Below are 20,831 nucleotides of genomic sequence, written 5' to 3'. Positions count from 1 at the left end.
GTACTCGCCCGGCAGCGCTATGCTTGGAATTACAGCTATGAGAATGCAGTAAACAAACTATACGTTTGAATTAAAGCAAAGTACAGTAATTGGTAAAACAGAATAAGCTTCTCAAGTCTCACGACAAGAATGCTTTCATTTTGAACATTTTGAACTGTGCATGCAATGTCTTGTATGTAATGTATAACCCTGATCACTTAATGTACCCATGTATTATTTATCATTGTAACTCTGTGCCCAGGACATACTTGAAGATGAGAGGTAACTCTCACTGTATTACTTCCTGGTAAAACACTTGAGAAATAAATAAATACAATTTTGAACATCACTTTTATTGCATGCACGAAGTGACAGGTATGTCCATGATGAATTATCTGTCAATATTCTGAGCTTACCCTCAAACTCAAATATCAGCACAATCCTATCTCCTTCATTGATATGAGCATACACTATGACACAGCAAAAAACAAATATGTATAGTTACCATTTTATATATGCATCAAATAATGTTTCCCCTCATTTCTATAGTTACTCCATATAATCCCCCATTGCACTTGGTGGAGACCAAACCTTATACAAAGTGCTTAAAATTTTGATTCAAAGAAATCAATATTTTACATAAGGACTACTCAATTCTTATAGAAGTCAACTTTCAACATCTTAAACATATAGCACTCGTGTCACGTTTTCAGCTGGGAAATCATAGTTACATAGTTACATAGAATCGCCACAGATTGTAGGGATGTGGATAGCTGGCTACATATGTTCAGCTGTTTTCAATCAGTTGCAAGTTTCTTGAAAGTTTCCAGTGGTAGGAGGTAAGACCTTGGTGTCTCTACCTGACACTGCTGTAAACAGACAATGAGGACAAATTCCTTTCTTCTGTATGAGTTACCGACTTTCGCGTGTTTAATTGTAGGACTTCCTTCACCCTAGGGCCAGGATTTTATTTATTTATAAAATGGTTTACCAGGAAGTAATACATTGAGAGTTACCTCTCGTTTTCAAGTATTTCCTGATCACAGAGATGCGGATGCGGGAATTGCACTCTGATCTGGCATGTGACACTGAATCGGGGTGCGATACCCCACATCGGAGCTTGACAAAGCTGTCCTTAAGTCTTACATAAAGTGATTACAAAATCCCCTTCATTGAGTTGCACTTTCAGACAGTGGGGTTCCTAATAGAAAGGACCCGCACATGAGCAGTATTACGCTGCGCCATATTTCCTTTTGGTTGTATTCATTCAAGAACTAGTGCTCCAAAAACAGGCCCTGTAAAACAGATGGCATTCTTTATATTTGCAGCCAAGTTGTTTTAGTGAGATTGTATTTTAATTAAGTGAAGTGCATCTCAGTAATAGGGAAAGGAAGAAAAGCAATCAGGCCAGATAAGGGTATTTAGAGGAATCTTCACTCGGAGGGATGTGTCACGGATAAAGCGCATTGTTTGGCGCGCTGCCCACCCTGGCATCTGACCTTTGTGTGTTGCTTTCTTTTAATGACTTCATTGCTACATAGATCAGCAAACATTACTTTGCTCTACCTTGCAGGTCCCTTTAGCAAGGAAAGGGTTAAACAACTGGCTGCTCATTTCATCTCAGGATTAAAGGTTCCTACTTACCCAGAAAGCATAGCAGCATGGCGGAGAGTGCGAGGGGCACAGGTTGCAAGGTGCGAGGTCTGAGAGTGGGAGGGGCACAGGGCTGAGAGTGCGAGGGCTGAGAGTGCGAGGGCTGAGAGTGCGAGACCTGAGTGCGAGACCGCAGAGTGCGAGACCGCAGAGTGCGAGACCGCAGAGTGCGAGACCGCAGAGTGTGAGACCTGAGAGCGCGAGGGGCGCAGAGTGTAGGGGCTGAGAGTGCAAGGGGCGCAGAGACGCAGTGGTGCCAGTGCGCAGAGTGCGAGGGGCGCAGAGTGCGAGGGGCGCAGAGTGCATGGGCTGAGTGAGGGGTGCAGAGTGCAAGGGGTGCAGGGGTGCAGAGACGCAGGGGCATATTGTGTGAGGGGCGCAGGGTGCAGAGACGCCGGGGCGTAGAGGGCGAGGGGCGCAGAGACGATAAATAAAGGCATTTTGGCATAAGTTTTTATACCTCTTTTTATTCTATCATGTTTAAGTTAAAAACAAATCACCCAACAGCACGAAGCTTATCACTCATCTTCTTTAATTCCATTTCCTCAGACGTTTTATTTTATCTAGCTCAACTGCTTATTGAATTACCTATAAAAAATGATACAGTTGCAGAGTTGCCCATTCATCCCGATGAAAGCTTAGCAAGATATACTAACCACTGGTCTTTGTACTGCTGCATGTTTCATTGTGTGTGTGTGTGTGTGTGTGTGTGTGTGTGTGTGTGTGTGTGTGTGTGTGTAAATAGAGACCACAAACATACAGGGAGAGTGAGGTTTCCAATGAGTCGTTTGACTAAACTGAAGCAGCAACTTTATATTTGAACCCATTTCCTGCTGGGGCCAGCAGTGCAATGTTTGTCCCTCTATCAGCATGTGGGAATCGCCATAATAATGGTTCCTTAAATTGCACTCACTTTATCTTACTATCACCCAGCTTTAGGACTTTCAGTTCTTCAAGAGTCTGTATATCATTGAAAGGATCATCCAGCAGTAAAAGTGTTCAATGCGTTTTCATTTCAGAATGATGAATTTTGTTCCATTTCCGAACTCAATTCCAACTTCAACACAACCCCAACTTCAACACAACCCAATCCCAACACAACCCCAATCCCAACACAACCCCAACTTCAACACAACCCCAACTTCAGCAAAACTCAATCCCAACACCACCCCAACTTCAACACAACCCAATCCCAGCACAACCCCAACTTCAACACAACCCAATCCCAACATAACCCCAACTTCAATACAAACAAATCCCAACACAACCCCAACTTCAACACAACCGAATCACAACACAACCCCAACTTCAAAACAACCCCAAATTCAACACAACCCCAACCCAATCCCAACTTCAACACAACCCAATCCCAACACAACCCAAACTTCAACACAACCCAATCCCAACACAACTCCAACTCAACTGAATCCCAACACAACCCCAACTTCAACACAACCCAATCCCAACACATTGCACTGCATTTATTCTTAAATATTGTATTTATTTTTACAAAACGTGTGCTCAATGTCTATCACCTGCTTAGTGTCCACTCAAGAACACCGCAAAGATTGAGGCAGTGTAAATTGCAGAGCGGCTGTTCGGAAAAGCAGCTGAAAAGCTACAAAGGTTAATGTGAAATATTGACAAACTGACTTTTCCCCTTTTTGTTCTCCGTAGGGCAGCTATAGATGCACTCGCAGCTCTGCTAAAATCAAGTAAGTTTATTTTCAATGCATTCTCTGGACGTTCTTTTGACCACATCAATAAAATGACTAAAAGTCAGATTCCGTACTTGAAAAGGAAAATGACGGGGGCATGGCACGGAGGCGGCGTGCATGGCCTTCTCAGAACGGCTCATTCTCTGTTCTGCTGGCTCAGAACGGCCTCTTGTTGGGTTTAGAAGATATCCACAGCTTCACTACACTTTGTTTTTGATAGAGTAACATAATTGACCCAAAGTACAATTCCATTAGATGGAAGTAATAATTTCAGTCTGTTATCCTGGGACTGGAAAGAGTTGTTTTCCTGATACCGTATGAATGTTAATAAATACAACAGACTAAAATTAGGTCTCAGACTTGCATGATAATTTTAATTATTTATGCATTCAATATCATTTACAGCAGCAGTTTGAGCTAACCAACATTTTTGACATTTTTCTAATTAAGAGATCTCCTCTTGACCGTTCAAACACTGTTTTTATTTTTTAAATAGGATACTCCTTTGAGGAGATGTACATGTTTGACATATTAAGTGTCTGGGATGCTAAAATGGAGCTCTCATCATATCCCAGCGCAGTATGAAGATTTCAGACTTCAGTTTTTAACAAAATCCTGATTTGTAACCCTAATTATTTTTTTTTTTAATTGTAAAAGCACAGAACATACTCATTATAGAAACTAAGCTAAGATAGACTTTTTGAAGGGATAGAGGATTTCATTGAGCTAAAAAAGTACTTAGGAAAGAAGAAATGGTACAATCATATTTCAACAATAAATGCTGTAGGAGTATGAGGAGAAGTTGACTTTGAAAGACAGGGAGTAAGGATCGGGGGGGGGGGGGGGGAGGGGGTTACGTCTTTCCACACACCTGAACTGCTAAGTTACTGTCTTACCACAGTACGAGATCCATTTGTAATCACATACATTGTACGTAATAATAATTATATTTTTCCTATTTGTCAAAAATCTTAAATGGGGTCTCCAGTTAAAAGCTCCAGTACTGCCGGAAAATCCTCTACGTCTTTCCCTCTCCGTGCATGTCGCAAGGGGGCCACAATCGTGACAAGCTGCAAATGTGGAGGATGTTTGGGGAATAAAAACAGACGCAGAACAATCTCAAAGGACCATTACCAGAACGTAGCGCAAACCTGTCTTAAAAAAAAGAATACAAAAGGATGTTAGTTTGCGTTTGCCGGTGTAACAGTAACACACACAGAAGGGGCCCCCATCATCCCCCAAACATTCCCAAAAGGGCCCCCATCATCCCCCAAACATTCCCATTCTAAGAGGGACCTTTTTCTTTATTTTGTTACAGCCGGAAAATGTGCATCTCCATCACGCCTCTAATGTCTCTATTTTCTCTTCCTTTTCATCTAAGGTTTATTGATTTCTTTTTTTACTTCTTTTCCTGCGTGTGATGGATGAATAAATAAATACTAAAAACATATTTCCCAGTTTAGAGACTTTTTGTAGAGGATAGGGTGGCGAACCTAACTGCTGTACATTGATGGATATCTTCTGTGTTCCACTTTAATATTATTAAGCAGATATTGGCTCCTATAAAGAGGATGTAAAGCAATGTTTCCCTTGCTCAGAAATATTTCAGCTCCATTTATTTGCATACCAGCAAATTGTATTTAGTATTATTTAATAGAATTGCCTCTTTGCATAACCTCTTCAGTAACATTTGTGTGAAAAATTCACCAAGCATTAAGTTAGTTGCATTGCTCTTTAAATACTGCCATTTACTGCAATTTCTGAGAAATTGGTGACATTTTGTGGTATTCTGGTAAAAATGTTGCTCCTGAAGCTGTTTTTGCGACTTTCTGAGCAATATGAACTGTCACGAAATTTTTTATGTATGAAAATGCGAAATTTAAGCGTAAACCGTGTACTGTATTTCTGTGTTAGAAATGACTTCCTAATGATGATATATGAGCTCCAGTATTGTGTAATTTGTCAGATATTTTGCTCTTTATATTACATTTTGATTTTAAGTATTAAAGAAGGAATTTCTCCTCTTTTTTTAGCTCCCTGAAGCCCCAGGTTCCTGAGATACTCACCAGTGAAATGACTGGATTTAAATCGCCCTCAGGGAAAACAAAATGGCTGAAAAATCTTAGACCAATAGGATACTGCAGCATCATCGGTTGTTGCTTCCTATTGGATAGCCATTTAAATCCCCTTTAAAAACCAGGAACATCACCAATAAGTATCTGTTGTGCCAGGGGGTTCCCAGAGCTGATAATAGTGGGGTTCCCAGAGCTGATAATAGTGGGGTTCCTCCCTGGAGGATACTTTGGTTCCAAACCTATAAAAAAAAGTGAAGGTTAGTTAGCGTGGATTGCTGTTTTTAATAATTTGATTTGACTTGAACACAATAACACTATATAGTACCAATTAAACCTGTCACTTCTATTGGTCCTTCAATTACCTATTTCTTTCACCTTGTATTTAGCAATAAGTGCTTTTAGGGTGTGTTTTTTTTAAACTGGACAAACGTATGATTTATATGAGCGCATCTTAAGTTTCTTTTTTCACGTTTAATTGTTTTTTCTAAAACCAATAGTCCCACCAGAAACAGAACCGTTAATGTGTAGACCCAAATGATCATAACCCAAGTGAAAGGGCTCACCCTTACAATGTAATTCTGATACAATGCAGAATTCATGGTTTTATCAATGAGGGCAAGCCACCCAGATCTGAGGCAGCAGAGCAGCCCCAAACCGTCACTCCCACCACCATGCTTGGCGGTTCTTCTATTCGAACGCAGTGTTTTCTTTTCGCCAAACAAATAATTTCTCATTGAGGCCAATAGGTTCTACCTTTGACTTGGCTTTTTCCAGAGAACATTGTTCCGGAAGTCTTGTGGATCATCTATGTGCTCTTTGGCGAACTTCAGATGGGCAGCAATGTTCTTTTTAGAGAGCAGTTGTTTCCTCGTGGCTATCCTTCCATGAACACCATTCTTGTTCAGTCCTTTCTGATAGTTGGAAGGAGTTTTCAGTCCTTTCTGTCTTTGACTCCCTACTCAGACCACCCTCAGCTGCCTCTTCTTCTTCCTCCATCTCACCTCAGGACTTTGCTGACTATTGTAAGGAAAAGGTGGAATCCATTAGTCAGAACATCCACTCTGTTTCCTCCTCCCACCCTTCACCGCTTCCTAACTCTCCTCCTGCCTTCCTTGACTCTTTTTCCGCTGTCACAGAGGAGGATGTGTCACTGTTGATCTCCTCTTCTCCCTCTACCACTTGCCCTCTTGACCCCATTTCCTCCCATCTCCTAAAACCTCTTGCTCCTACTATAACCCCTACGCTCACACAGATTTTTTAACTCCTCCCTCTACTCTGGTACCTTTCCCTCCTCCTTCAAACATGCAACAGCCATACCATTACTCAAAAACAGCAAGCTTGTCCCTACCTGTCTTTCTAACTATGGACCTGTCTCCCTCCTGCCTTTTGACTCTAAACTCCTTGAACTTCTTGTATTCTCTCGCTTGCTTCACTTTCTCAACACCTATTCTCTCCTAGATCCTCTACAATCTGGCTTCCACACTGCACACTCCACCGAAACAGCCCTCAATAAAATAACTAATGAACTACATGCTTCCAAAGACAGAGGTCATTACACTCTGCTCATATTACTTGACCTCTCTGCAGCATTTGATACCATGGAGCACTCTCTCCTCCTTCACATTCTCCATACTCTTGGTATTCGTAACAAAGCTCTATCCTGGATCTCCTCTTAAATCTCCCATCGTACTTTCAGTTTCTCTTCTGCTAACACCTACTCCTCAATCGACCTCTCTGTGGGGGTACCACAGGGCTCTGTCCTGGGACCTCTCCTCTTTTCTCTGTACACAATCTCTCTAGGTGACCTAATTATATCTCTTGGGTTCAACTATCACCTCTATGCTGATGACACACAAATTTACTTTTCAATCCCTGACCTTACACCTGCTGTACAGACCAAAGTTTCTCTGCGATATCATCCAGCATGACCCTCCGCCGACTTAAACTTAACACGGCAAAACAGAGCTCCTCATACTTCCTCCCAAACCGGGCCCTACTACCTCCTTCCACATTACTGCTGGAATTTCTTTCATACACCCAGTAGCCCAAGCACGCTGCCTAGGTGTCACACTTGACTCCTCTCTCACATTCAAAACGTATTTAAAACCTGTCGCTTTTTCCTCCGCAATATTACAAAGATACGCCCTTTCCTCTGTTGCTCGACTGCTAAAACTCTGACACAGACCCTCATTCTCTCCTGTCTCGGTTACTGTAACCTCCTGCGGTCCGGCCTTCCTTCCTCTCTCCTGTCCCCCCTACAATTTATCCTAAACGCTGCTGCCAGAATCACTCTACTCTTTCCTAAATCTGTCTCAGCGTCTCCCCTGATGAAATCCCTCTCCTGGCTTCCTATAAAATCCCGCATCTCACACTCCATTCTTCTCCTCACTTTTAAAGCTTTACACTCCTCTGCCCCTCCTTACATCTCAGCCCTAATTTCTTGCTATGCACCACCCCGACTCTTGCATTCTGCTCAAGGATGTCTTCTCTCTACCCATTTTGTGTCCAAAGCCCTCTCCCGCCTTAAACCTTTCTCACTGACTGCCCCACACCTCTGGAATGCCTTTCCCCTCAATATCCGACTAGCACCCTCTCTTATCCACCTTTAAGACCCACCTTAAGACACACCTGCTTAACAAAGCATACAAGTAGCTCCGTGGCTGATACTATACACCTGATACATAAAGCTTGGCCCCCTGCAGATGCACTTACCAGAACGCCCTCCTACTGTCTCTGTACGTTCTTCCTACCTACCAATTAGATTGTAAGCTCTTCAGAGCAAGGGACTCCTCTTCCTAAATGTTAATTTTTAAATCTGAAGCACTTGTTATCATGATCTGTTATTTGTTTTATTTGTTATTAATATGATTGTCACGTGTATTACGGCTGTGAAGCGTTGTGTACATTAATGGCGCTATATAAATAAAGACATACATACATAGTTGAGTAATAAACACTCAGCCAAGGCGAGAGGGGCCTGCAGATCCTTGGATGTTACTCTGGGGTTCTTTGTGACTTCCTGGATGATTTGCTGGTTTGTTCTTGGAGAGATTTTGGTAGACGAACGCTCCTGGGTAGAGTGACTGGTCTTGAACTTTCTCCATTTGTAGATCTGTCTGACAGGGGACTGGTGGAGCCCCAATTCCTTAGAAAGGGGTTTGTAACCCTTTCTAGACTGTAGAGCATCAGTAATGGATTTTCGGAGGTCCTCAGAGCTTTCTTTTGATCGTGGTATGACGTTTCCACACACCTGAATGGGGAAGACCAAACTGGCAAAGTTTCTAATCTTTATATAAGGTTGGGGCCTCCAAAACTCACACCTGAAGATCTAGCTAATTATTTTAACACCTGATTCTAATTATCCCCTTTAATTTAGCTGCTAAAGCCAGGGATTCACTTACTTTTGCAGATACTCTGACTCGTAATTACTCATTGTTTGTCTAATTCATGCATCATTTCATGTCAAAAGACATGGAATTGGTTAATATTAACCCTATTGGATATATAATCTACGTGTGTGTCACATTATTATTCATTACTAGAAGATCTCTGTAAAATAACTGAACGCAGCAGAGAGGAAAATGTTCTCTGAAACATCTGCAGCATCTCTTGTGACAGCGCTAGTTTGCAGATCTCCAGTACTTTGTAATGAACATCATGTCACGAAAATGAACGCAGCATATTACTTAGTATCTTCCATTATTATCTAGTTCCTGCGATTCCAATAAAAGCGAGGTTATATTTCATTGTTATGTCTTTATCTAATGGTCTCAACTCAACCAGGGTCGGAAACTCACTATGCTTCATTTTTTTTTACATTGAAACATTATTTAATAACAAAGAATCCAAAAGAAAAGGAAAATCCCTGTCATACTATAAGGAAACTGTACATTACATCACATGGATTCTAACGTCTAATATGCAAGTCATGTAATGATGTACAGTAGTTCAGACTGGAAACTGTTGACTATTATCAGAATCATATTTGAATACAACTGTTTTTACATAGTGCTTTAATAACTAGTTTCAATGAAATCTACCTTTTATTCCATTTTCGTCCACATGGTGATGCTGTTATTTTAGACATACAGTACCATGTGTTTTTATACAACTCTTTATTTTAGGAGAATAATTTGTTTATCAGTGTTATTTTTTTTATCTAATTTAGTTGAGCCATGTTATCCCATATTTTACACTAACAGCTTGCATGTCTTTAAGAAAATTAGCTTAAATTGTTCTCTCCGACTTTTTCCATGGGCAGTGCTTTTTAAGAGAAAATCAATAAAGTAGCAGGTTTATAGCATGAATTGTATCAGAAACACTGACTGAGAGATAAAAATAAAGTTGCATTTTCAACATTCTTCCTTAAGCAATTGTTCTCTATGTCAATCAACGCCTGAGCCACTGATTGGGCCACCTGTGCTGAAGCGGGGATATCCTGAAAACCTGACCGTTTGGTGGCCCTTGAGGACTGGAGTTAGCCACCTTTGCTTTAGACCCTCTCTAAATTCCCCGTTATTTGCACCCTACCTTGCCTGGAATGACACGGTTAATATCAGGCTTGTTATTGCTACTCCTCCTTAGGCTTTGCCTATAGTGCCGCCGACGGCGACACGATGGGTGACGTCACCCATCGCCACCGGCGAAAGTTATGTTTCGCCAGTCGGCGGCATCGCGGGATTCCCGCAATTTGATTTGTTAAAGGGCGCGACGGCCCTCGAAAAATCAAATTTTGCCGGCGGTGGGTTTTTCGCAACGGCACAATCGCTCCGTCGCTTGTCGCCATCGCGTGCACTTGGCGGCAATGCTTTTGGGAAAATTCGCGTCGCCGGCACTATCAGCGCAGCCTTAGCCTCCTACAATAAGAAATGACCGGAGGTAATGTCTGCAAAGAGGGTGGGATGCAACACACTATAGCAGATCCAAGAAGCTGACGAGTTTCTTGTCGGCTGGAACGGGGAGCAGGTGATCGCGGCACAACGGTATCAGTTTCTCTCTTCCAGGCGCACGGCGTGCGATGCCATCGCACATCCTCACTGATATCCGAAAGTGCAGGGAGAGTAACGCTGCAGAGGGAAAATCAAGCTGAACCAGGCTAAACAAGCAAGGGCTAAACACATGAAACCAGGCCAAATACTGAGAAAAGCAGAATGCAAGGTATTTTCTGGTTTCTTTGATAGGAAATAACCGGCAGAATACATTGTTTCCCAATCTATTTTTTAAACCTGGGGGTTGACATGAAAACAACAGGAGTCAGTTGTTTCTCATCACTGTCTCTCTTGTGTTGTCTTAATTTCTACACACGATTTATAGACTGTCGCAGAGAGGCCTGTATAAATTCTGCAGAAGGAAAATCGATATCTGTATTATAGTCATAGGGAAAATGACAGGTCACGGAGCAGCGATTGATGGCTGAGCACGCTTCGAGTGACGACTGCTGTTTAAAAGTGATTGTAAGATGTTTATAATTTTCCATTGGAGAGACGCAACACCAAAACCATGACTACCGATGGGCATTTCTGGTGGAAATAGAAGAAAGAGCAGCATTAATTACATGTAATAGCACTTAAGGACCTGTTCTACTGCTAAAGAAACCACTTACAGTGAATCAGGCAGTATTTGAAATCTTCATTATTGCAAAAACACATAAATATGCAACTGTTGCTGCTTCTCCAATATTCCCCAGCACAGTGTACGATGTGCGATTCTTGTGGCGTCAGTTCTTTTACCCCGAGGCGGGTGTTAGGTGTGGAAATTATTGACGTTTTCCATGCTTTTTGGTGGATTTTATTAATATAATATGTATTACAGTAGTTTAGCAGGGATGAGCATTATATCCAAATGTATGATAAAGAAGGGAAATAGATGAAACAGGGTGCGGTGGGTCATTGTATCAGTGTTTAGGGAAGTGTAATAGTAGCAGATATTTAGTATTGCTGCCTGTAGTGAGTGTATCAAGCTTAATACATGTTTGAGATAATGAATTTATCTCTATTTGCTTGTTATCTTGCAACATGTGAGTGAGATACCTCCCAGTTTAGCATATTTGTTCCTTTTTGTGGATTCTCTGCACTAGATTGTGTTTTTCTTTATTTCCCCTGGTAGCCTTGTGCATTGTTTATTCTACCACTATGCCTGAAAACATCATCAGCATTCAGAGCTGCATCTCTACCAGAGGTTACATATATGTGTTCTATTTTTCACAGAGCATATTCACTATATATATATATATTTTTTTTACATTGTATAACCTTTTAGTTTAGGTTTTTCATTCACAAGTACATTTTTGTGCTTGTTTTCTGCATTCATATGAATGGAAAGGTAATTTAGTAGACTAATGCTGTGTGCGTGCGCGTGTGCCTGTGTGCGTGCCTATGTGCATGCGTGCCTGTGAGCGTGCCTATGTGCATGCGTGCCTGTGTGCATGCGTGCATGTGTGCCTGTGTGCATGCGTGCATGTGTGCCTGTGGTCCTGTATGCATGCGTGCCTATGTGCATGCATTCCTGTGTGCGTGCGTGCCTGTGTGCATGCGTGCCTGTGGGCGTGCCTGTGTGCATACGTGCCTGCGTGCGTGTGTGCATGCTGCGTTTAATTGTTTACTTTAAGATATTTTAACAGGACCCTGCACTGAGAGATGCATATCTAATTTCCAACACATATTTCCACACGTCAGCATATGCTTCACCCTATTAATAAGTAACAACAATACTGTAAGTGATATGATTGGTAGCTGCTGCTATAACTCAGATATTGCAACCGGGCTTCATACATTTTAAATTAAATGACCGCAAATCTTCACTTTTCCATTGAGTTATTTTTCTGATTTTAAAGTAATATCGCAATCTGCTTAAAAGTTTATTTACAGTTAATAGATAAATAGTTTGGATAGATATATGGATGTCATAATATATACATAATGAATATGTATTTGATGATAGATGTCTCAGCCATGCTAATTTAGATACTTTTAAATAAGTGGCTAGATAGTGTAAGTATACTTCTAGTCTTAGCACTTCAGTGAGACAAAGGCTGCGCTTATAGTGCCGTCGCCGGTGACGCGACAGCGACGGTGACGTCACACTGCCGTCGCTGGAAAAAAACAAATTGCTTGTGAGTTTCCCTGTTACTTGTGCGTTTCCCTGTTACTTGTGCGTTTCCCTGTTACTTGTGCGTTTCCCTGTTACTTGTGCGTTTCCCTGTTACTTGTGCGTTTCCCTGTTCTTTGTGCGTTTCCCTGTTACTTGTGCGTTTCCCTGTTACTGGTGCGTTTCCCTGTTACTGGTGCGTTTCCCTGTTACTGGTGCGTTTCCCTGTTACTGGTGCGTTTCCCTGTTACTTGTGCGTTTCCCTGTTACTGGTGCGTTTCCCTGTTACTGGTGCGTTTCCCTGTTACTGGTGCGTTTCCCTGTTACTTGCGCGTTTCCCAGTTACTTGCGCGTTTCCCAGTTACTTGTGCGTTTCCCTGTTACTGGTGCGTTTCCCTGTTACTTGTGCGTTTCCCTGTTCTTTGTGCGTTTCCCTGTTACTTGTGCGTTTCCCTGTTACTGGTGCGTTTCCCTGTTACTGGTGCGTTTCCTTGTTACTGGTGCGTTTCCCTGTTACTTGCGCGTTTCCCTGTTACTGGTGCGTTTCCCTGTTACTTGCGCGTTTCCCTGTTACTTGCGCGTTTCCCAGTTACTTGCGCGTTTCCCTGTTACTGGTGCGTTTCCCTGTTACTGGTGCGTTTCCCTGTTACTTGTGTGTTTCCCTGTTACTTGCGCGTTTCCCTGTTACTTGTGTGTTTCCCTGTTACTTGTGTGTTTCCCTGTTACTTGCGCGTTTCCCAGTTACTTGTGCATTTCCCTGTTACTTGTGTGTTTCCCTGTTACTTGTGCGTTTCCCTGTTACTGGTGCGTTTCCCTGTTACTTGTGTGTTTCCCTGTTACTTGTGCGTTTCCCTGTTCTTTGTGCGTTTCCCTGTTACTTGTGCGTTTCCCTGTTACTGGTGCGTTTCCCTGTTACTGGTGCGTTTCCCTGTTACTGGTGCGTTTCCCTGTTACTGGTGCGTTTCCCTGTTACTTGTGCGTTTCCCTGTTACTGGTGCGTTTCCCTGTTACTGGTGCGTTTCCCTGTTACTTGCGCGTTTCCCAGTTACTTGCGCGTTTCCCAGTTACTTGCGCGTTTCCCAGTTACTTGCGCGTTTCCCTGTTACTGGTGCGTTTCCCTGTTACTTGTGTGTTTCCCTGTTACTTGTGCGTTTCCCTGTTACTTGCGCGTTTCCCTGTTACTTGCGCGTTTCCCTGTTACTTGCGCGTTTCCCCGTTACTTGCGCGTTTCCCCGTTACTGGTACGTTTCCCCGTTACTGGTGCGTTTCCCTGTTACTGGTGCGTTTCCCTGTTACTTGCGCGTTTCCCTGTTACTTGTGCGCTTTGTAGTAAACGAATTGCAATAATTTCTACATCCTGCTTTAGAAGAGCTAGGAGTCTATTTATTAAGACAATTTTGGGGGAAGATTGACAGTGAAATTATAATCTGACTTGCATCAATTATTGCAATTTCTACTACTATGTGTAATATTTGCATACTCACAGCCAATTACCCCCAAAATTAGGGTAACCAATTCATTTCTTATAACCTTTACTCCCTGCTTGCCATCCCTGATTCCTACATTGAATCAAAGCGTTTCAATATAATGCCCAAGGGTTCTCATTACGGTTTTCCGTGGTCTAACGCCTCGCTTCACCCGAGATCTCATTATTAACACCTACAAACCATGTCACTGAGCTCTCTTCCTCCTTGTCACCTTCTCTACTTTATTCTTTAAAATTGTCCTGGATATATATCCTTCTAATGCAGGGTTTTAAGGATATCCCTGCTTCAGCACAGGTGGCCCAATCAGTAGCCCAGTCAACAACTGCACCACCTGTGCTGAAGCAGGGATATCCTTGAAACCTGACGTGTTGGTGGCCCTTGAGGACCGGAGTTGACCACTCCTGCTTTACATAATAAACATATCAAATCAATAAATGATGGTACAGTGTACGTGCTTTTAATCCTATTACAGTGATGTGTAAGGATATTCACTTTGAAATTAGGTTTAAATGCAGCAAATAAAAAGTATACTGAAATCATAGCTCTAATGTCTGCAAATGTGCAGAGATAATCGCTGCTTAGGCTTCTGCTATTTTCAAATAGAAAATGTCAGTAATTTAGGCATATTTGACAAAAGATACACCGTTGGATTGCATGTACAGTATGCTCTATTCTGCGTGCAGTTACCAATATCGTTTTCCTGGTTCCTTTTTATAGACAACCAAGCTTTATTTGACGTCATGCGGATGATAAGTAAAAATGCAAATAAAACATGTCAGAGTCAGAATACTTTGTACGACCCTTCAAGGTTCTGTAAATATATACTTCCTAGAGGGAAATTAGGGTTTACGTCAAGTTCAATTCTATTGCTTCAGTAATGAGAGTACTTCAAGCTTGTCTTCTTATGAACAGAGAGGAATCTTACAGCAGATCTCTGCTACTAAGAAACCAAAACATACTGAGATCTATAAATGGATAATTTAATATGTTCGTATCTTGATGGAGAAAAAAATATGTATTTTTTACTGTAATGCTGTTGGGTAAACTATATTTTTGGGTTTTCCATCATTCTCACCCCCACTCTGGGGCATTCAATATAAAGTTGACTTAGTGCAAAACATGACTTTTCTCAAATCAGTCCAATTACTTTAAGTGACTGTCCTTGAGATGTATTAATTGACTTTGGAAACTGAAGTCATTTGAATTGGAAAGGGCAGACTCTGTGAACAATGGCACTGGGTGTGAAGCAGGGGAGCCTGGTTCAATTCCCGGTGTCAGCTCCTTGTGACCTTGGGCAAGTCACTTTATCTCCCTGTGCTTCAGGCACCAAATTCATAGATTGTAAGCTGTTGATGGGGCAGGGCTGTAACAATTCTTATGTGATGCACTATACTGTAATTGTGAATACGCTATATGAAATAAAGTTATTATTATTACATAATTTGGGTTGTCGCCTATCTCCTGTCACATTGGAGCTATTGCACCCATGAACCAGCCCGCTAAAAGGTCAATTAGTGTTTGTACCTACAGATTCAGCGGTAATAAATTAAACTATTTTAAAAAGGCAAATGCCCTCTTCTGAGAAAATTGCATTTCTTTGGAGCCAGAGGATTCACTGTATTAGACTGTGGAAATGTACAAGTGGGCTTGGGTTTGATATTTTAGAACAGACGGCTAGATTGCTGTTTTTAGTGTTTGTATTTAGAAAAAAACAAAATCAAACAAAAATGACATTTCCCATTTCTTTGCTTTGTTTCAGAATCAAACTGCAGGAGAGCTATTAACTACGGTTATGTGTATGGCCTGTTGCACTTGTACCAGGACTGGCACAGTTCTGACACTTCAAACAGCTATATCCCTATTCGGAGAGGCCTTTTGCGTTGTATTAAACACATAACCAATGTGTACTCCGGCAGAGAGGCCTTCCTACAGGCCCGAGGAATGGAAATCCTCTTTACTACAGCACAAGTAACTAGAAATGACTCAGTAGCAATGCTATTCTTCTTTCAGTAATGTTTTACTTTTCTTGCAGTGACCTTTTCCTTTTCCACGGTATTTCTGCATCTGACACCCATAGAGTAGTCTGAAGTGTTTTGAACATGAAGGCCGCTTGGTGCTTAGGAGATTTCAAAGGTTTATTTTGCTCTGCAACATGTTTGCATCAACTTTTTAGCTTTTTAGTTGTAGATCAAAAGACACTGCAGGAGATTTTTAGATTCAGGGAAGTGGAACTTTCAGGGGAGAGTAAGAACACAATATCCTCTTCTATCTTTATATCTCATCTTTATTTTATCGTTCTGACTGCAGAGCATAGACAATGTTACAGGCACAATTAATCCCAGCCTTGAAGATTGTACAATCTATTAGATTACAATACATTGTAATCTAATACATTGTAATCTAATACATTGTAGTCTAATACATTGTAGTCTAATACATTGTAGTCCCTTGAGATCCGGATTGATTATATCTATATGTACTGTACTGTACAGGGTACATATACTGCCACCACTATGTAAAAAATAAAATATTTCAGGAGAAAATGTTTGGAAAATAAGACTATTGGGGATCACACATGTTGCACGATATTCCTTTTACGACGGTGGTTTTGATGGCTGGAATAGTCTGACTTGTATTTATTTTAAAGGTGTAGCTAATGTATTTGTAAGTTGTATTGTCTAGTAATGCTCCCAGCAAGATTTGTGTATGTATGAGTGGTGTCGTTTTTATAACTTTATTTTCCAGTTTTTAATGGTGCAATAAAACATTTGGGTGTTAGATGGTTGGGGTTGGGGGAGGGAGAGGGGGAGAGGGGGGGGGCAGGGGTAAAGTACAGAATACAGATCAAGTTGAGTGGACCAAGGCAAGTGTCACTTACAGCGTACAGGGAACAGCACACAATACATTTTTATAATACGTTCTTAACCATGTAACCATTCTACATGTAGTCATTCCGCAATAGGTGAGGTCTTGAATACTTTAATTTCATAGCACTGACCAGGCACAGACATGCAATACAAGCAATATAATAAGACGTATATGTAACATTGGAAAGAAGGAGTCCCTGCCACGAAGAGCTTACAATCTTAATGACGTAGGGAGACGGACAGAAACAATAGGAGTCAGTTTGAGTGCATAATATGTATATGAACGTACTGTAGTTAGAGAGAAGTGATCATCCACGACTAATTAAATGCTGGTTTCAGCAGATGAGTTCTCAGATGGGTCTTGAAGGACGAGGGAGAAGATGCGTGGTGGGCCTTGAGAAGGAGAATGTTTCAGAGGTGCAGCATGTGAGAGAGGTTGTAGGCGTAAGAGAGCTGTAGAGACATGAGAGGTCGAGACCAGACAGGCCTGAGCACAGGGTAGAGAGAGAGCGCATGGGTAGAGAGAGAGCGCAGGAGAGAATAAAGTCAAGATGTATGGAGACCCGGAGGCAGAGAAGAAGAATCTTGTAGTGAATGCAGAATCTAACAGGGAGCCAGCAGAGAGTTTTCAGGAGGAGAGAAGCACAGACTGATGATGAGAGAAAGGTTGTCCTCACAGCATTCAGTACCCGACTAGGGCTACGCTTATACTAAGGGCTACGGCGGCGGTGACGCGACCGCGTGATGTCAGCCGTCGCTGTCATAATAGCGATTCCTGCACTCTGGTGCAGGAGGCCAGAGGGCGACCGGGGGGCGTGGCGGAGGCGTGGCCATGAGCAGTTTGCCCTCCTTGGCTGAACCGCTCACGCGCCGCTGACGTCACGCGGCAATCGCCGAAAAAGTCAAAATCCTTTGACTACCGGCGATCGCTCCGATGCTCTGCTGCACTGTCGCGGTCACGCCCATTATGGGCACCCGTGACGGAATGCATGTACTCGCTACGACGCTGCGCGACGCCGCAATCTCTGTAGCAAGTTCTGTAAGCGCAGCCATCGGCTTGAAGTATCAGCAATGAGGTTATCTATTATTGATGAAACCTCTATTTCTGTTTGGGGAACAGAGGGCACGTAATCTGAGGCCTTCCTGCCTATCTCCCCGCCATAGGACAGGGCACCTTTTTGACAGGGTTTTCTTTCCCTTTACTACGTTTCCCTTAGTGCATCGACCCTAACCTTTACTGACAATCCAAGGTCGAGCGGGTACCACGCCTCTGTTTTGATTGTTTGAAGGTTGCAGTAGTGCAGGTGGAGGATTTATCAGGGAGAACTGGCAGAGTTCATGAATGTCTACAAGATATCTCCTAGTGCACACTGGTGTTTGATATTTCATTGAATATTTGTTAATATCTGTTTCCTAGGACTGTCTGTCTTGCAAGGGTTTGGACTCAATAGTCGGTGCTGTCATCCAGGTTTTGAGAAAGTGCTATCCCAAGTGTACTCTGCCATTGGACTTTATAAATAGTTCTTATACCTTTCATGTTCCGGGAACTAGTGGTTCTGTCCTCCCAGCACAAACATGCCCACTGGAAGGTAAGCGCAGAATGAACAAACGGCCATTCATGCTTTGAAGGGGAATACTAATGTGCATATACTTCATTAATATGTATTGAAGTGGCAGAGGGGTATAAGTGAGCAATTAACATGCACACAGACATTTCTACTGATGTATTCATAAATCTGTTGTTGCAGAAAAAATAATTATACATTAGTGTGTTAGTGGCAAAGTCAGAAGAGGTTGTAACATGTTAATCTGCAATTCATTGCAGGCACCTCTGCTACTATAAGTGTTAATATGTATGAACACCTGTATACTGCTATAACAGGTCTCGTGGTTTCAGGACTATGCTATTGTGTTTCTCGTGTAATCTATTTCCAATCTAATGGACATTACAGCATCTAAACAGTTAATCTACCCCTTATTGGCATGAGTATATACCTTGTATGCTAATTGATAATTAAAAGAGCCAAAGGACCAGCAATGATACTGTGCAAACATTACTTTGTCTATTGCTTCCCCTTGTAGATGAATCCGAAGATGAGGAAGAAGCAGAAATGGACAGAAGTCTTGGAAATGAGGACGGAGACAATAAGGACGAGGTAGGTATTCTGGGTATACACACTTCGCAGAATTCTCTAGTAGCAGCTGGAGTACACGTTACATGTGCTTCCTCGGACTTCCCTATGTACAGTTCTATTGGAACACCTTTTATACTGTATATATCAACATGCAATGGTAATTATCAAGTAACTAACCATTTTCTGCCATTTATGAGTAAAACAAGTCATCTGCATTGATGCAATGTGCATTATAAAATGAGGATCAAATATCAAGATAATATAAAATGAATACTTTGTGCATCCCACAGTAATGTTATTACAATATATTGGGAAACATTGTATTACGTGATACCATTGTAGCCAATGGCAGTGGAATCCATAGTGGTTAGTATTTCCACTCACTGTTTTAATTTTGGGTGAATAGACGATGAATACACTGCTACAGTTTGGTGACAAATGCTGGGGCATGTCCTGAATGTTACTTGCCATGAATTCTCACCAGTGTTTTCTGTATGTTGTTACTGGAAATGAGGTACTATCTTATATATTTTCCATTTGGCTTCCTCTCTGCAGATGAAATGGAATTGATTCCGAGAGAAAGGAACCAATATATTGGAATAGAAATAAGCAGCTAATAAATAGAGACTTAGTAAAGCTGTGACAGCTGGGAGCTCTGGGCTGGAACTTGTGTTCTGAGTGGATTCAGTGGCTTTAAACGGAATAGCACAGAAGCTCAGCACAATTAATTTCCAAGATACTATTTCAAAATGAATAGCTGTGTTAAAGAACATAGCGCTGTGACATGTTAACCCTGCAAGGTGATGGGAAAAGCATCATCGTTTGCTAATTAGTTTTGCTTTGGATCATGCAGGATGAGGACTTGGAAACGGATCTGAATAAATTGAGGTCAAAGCTGGAACCAGACCGACCTGCTGAGGACATTAAGCAGTATGAGGCATTCTGCTCTGAACTCCTTCACGATTTCCAGGTAGGAGGTCGTGCCTGAATTAATAGATAAGCATAGGATTTGAAAGGGGTAATCCCTCCCAGGACTAAAGGGAACTCATTCCGGTGACATGTTTAAGAAATCTCACCTGGATCATTGAGACCCTTTTTATCCAAATCTGACACCTAGAAATATTTGTAATGTATTTGTTTGAAGTGAGACTTGGGAAGGGGTTTGATTTCCTCTGGCTGCTCCCTTTCCTGTGAACAGTAAGCCCTGGTACAGCCAGAGACCCCTTCCATCGCCCCCTTATCTTTATTGGTTCTCTGATAAGGACAGGGAAAACACTTCCCCATTCAGAGGCTCCTAAGGCTGCACTTATAGTGACGGCGACAGCGACGCGACGTCGCGGCAAAACAAATGCATTGCCGCCGTCGTGTGCGCTTATAGTAAGCGCGACACGACGGCACTATTTATAAAGTCCAATGGCAGCGATGGATTGGTCGCGATCGCTGGAAGTCACCTCTATTTGATTTTCCAGCGACTGTCACCTGACCGTCGCGTCGCCGGCACTATAAGCGTAGCCTAAGAAATTCAACTGGCTGACTATGTGGGATTGCACCTTTAATATGGTCATCACTTGTGGAAAGTACCATTTTGAAGCTGTTTGTTTGTGCTAAAATGAGCCCCCCTTGAGGTTGTATCCCCTTAATGTTCAAGATCAGTAGATATACACATGCTAATATTATACATTTTGTGTGATATATTTAGCGACGGATCCGCCCAAAACCGGTTCCCAGATTTTCGCTGATGTCATTCCCAAGATCCGTTTCGCAGCGTAAAATCCGCAAACGGATTGGAGCGGTTTCAATTTGCGAGGATTCTCCAAAATCCGCCATGTGA

The 20,831-nt window shown here is 42.1% G+C and overlaps 1 protein-coding gene across 1 annotated transcript in view; it reads left to right on the top strand.

Moving 5' to 3' along the window:
- AGBL1 (AGBL carboxypeptidase 1) overlaps nt 1-20,831 on the top strand; it is a 256,469-nt gene that overhangs the window by 24,612 nt on the left and 211,026 nt on the right. Inside the window, 5 exon segments of the mRNA XM_075575203.1 lie at nt 3,310-3,347; nt 15,758-15,966; nt 18,283-18,454; nt 18,948-19,021; nt 19,854-19,970. Of these exon segments, the coding sequence (XP_075431318.1) occupies nt 3,310-3,347; nt 15,758-15,966; nt 18,283-18,454; nt 18,948-19,021; nt 19,854-19,970 (610 nt within the window).

This window comes from Ascaphus truei, chromosome 18 (assembly GCF_040206685.1).
Source record: "Ascaphus truei isolate aAscTru1 chromosome 18, aAscTru1.hap1, whole genome shotgun sequence".
NCBI classification, from domain to species: Eukaryota; Metazoa; Chordata; class Amphibia; order Anura; family Ascaphidae; genus Ascaphus; species Ascaphus truei.
The sequence above is the reverse complement of the archived record's forward strand: the minus strand, read 5'-3'. Positions and strand labels throughout refer to the sequence as shown.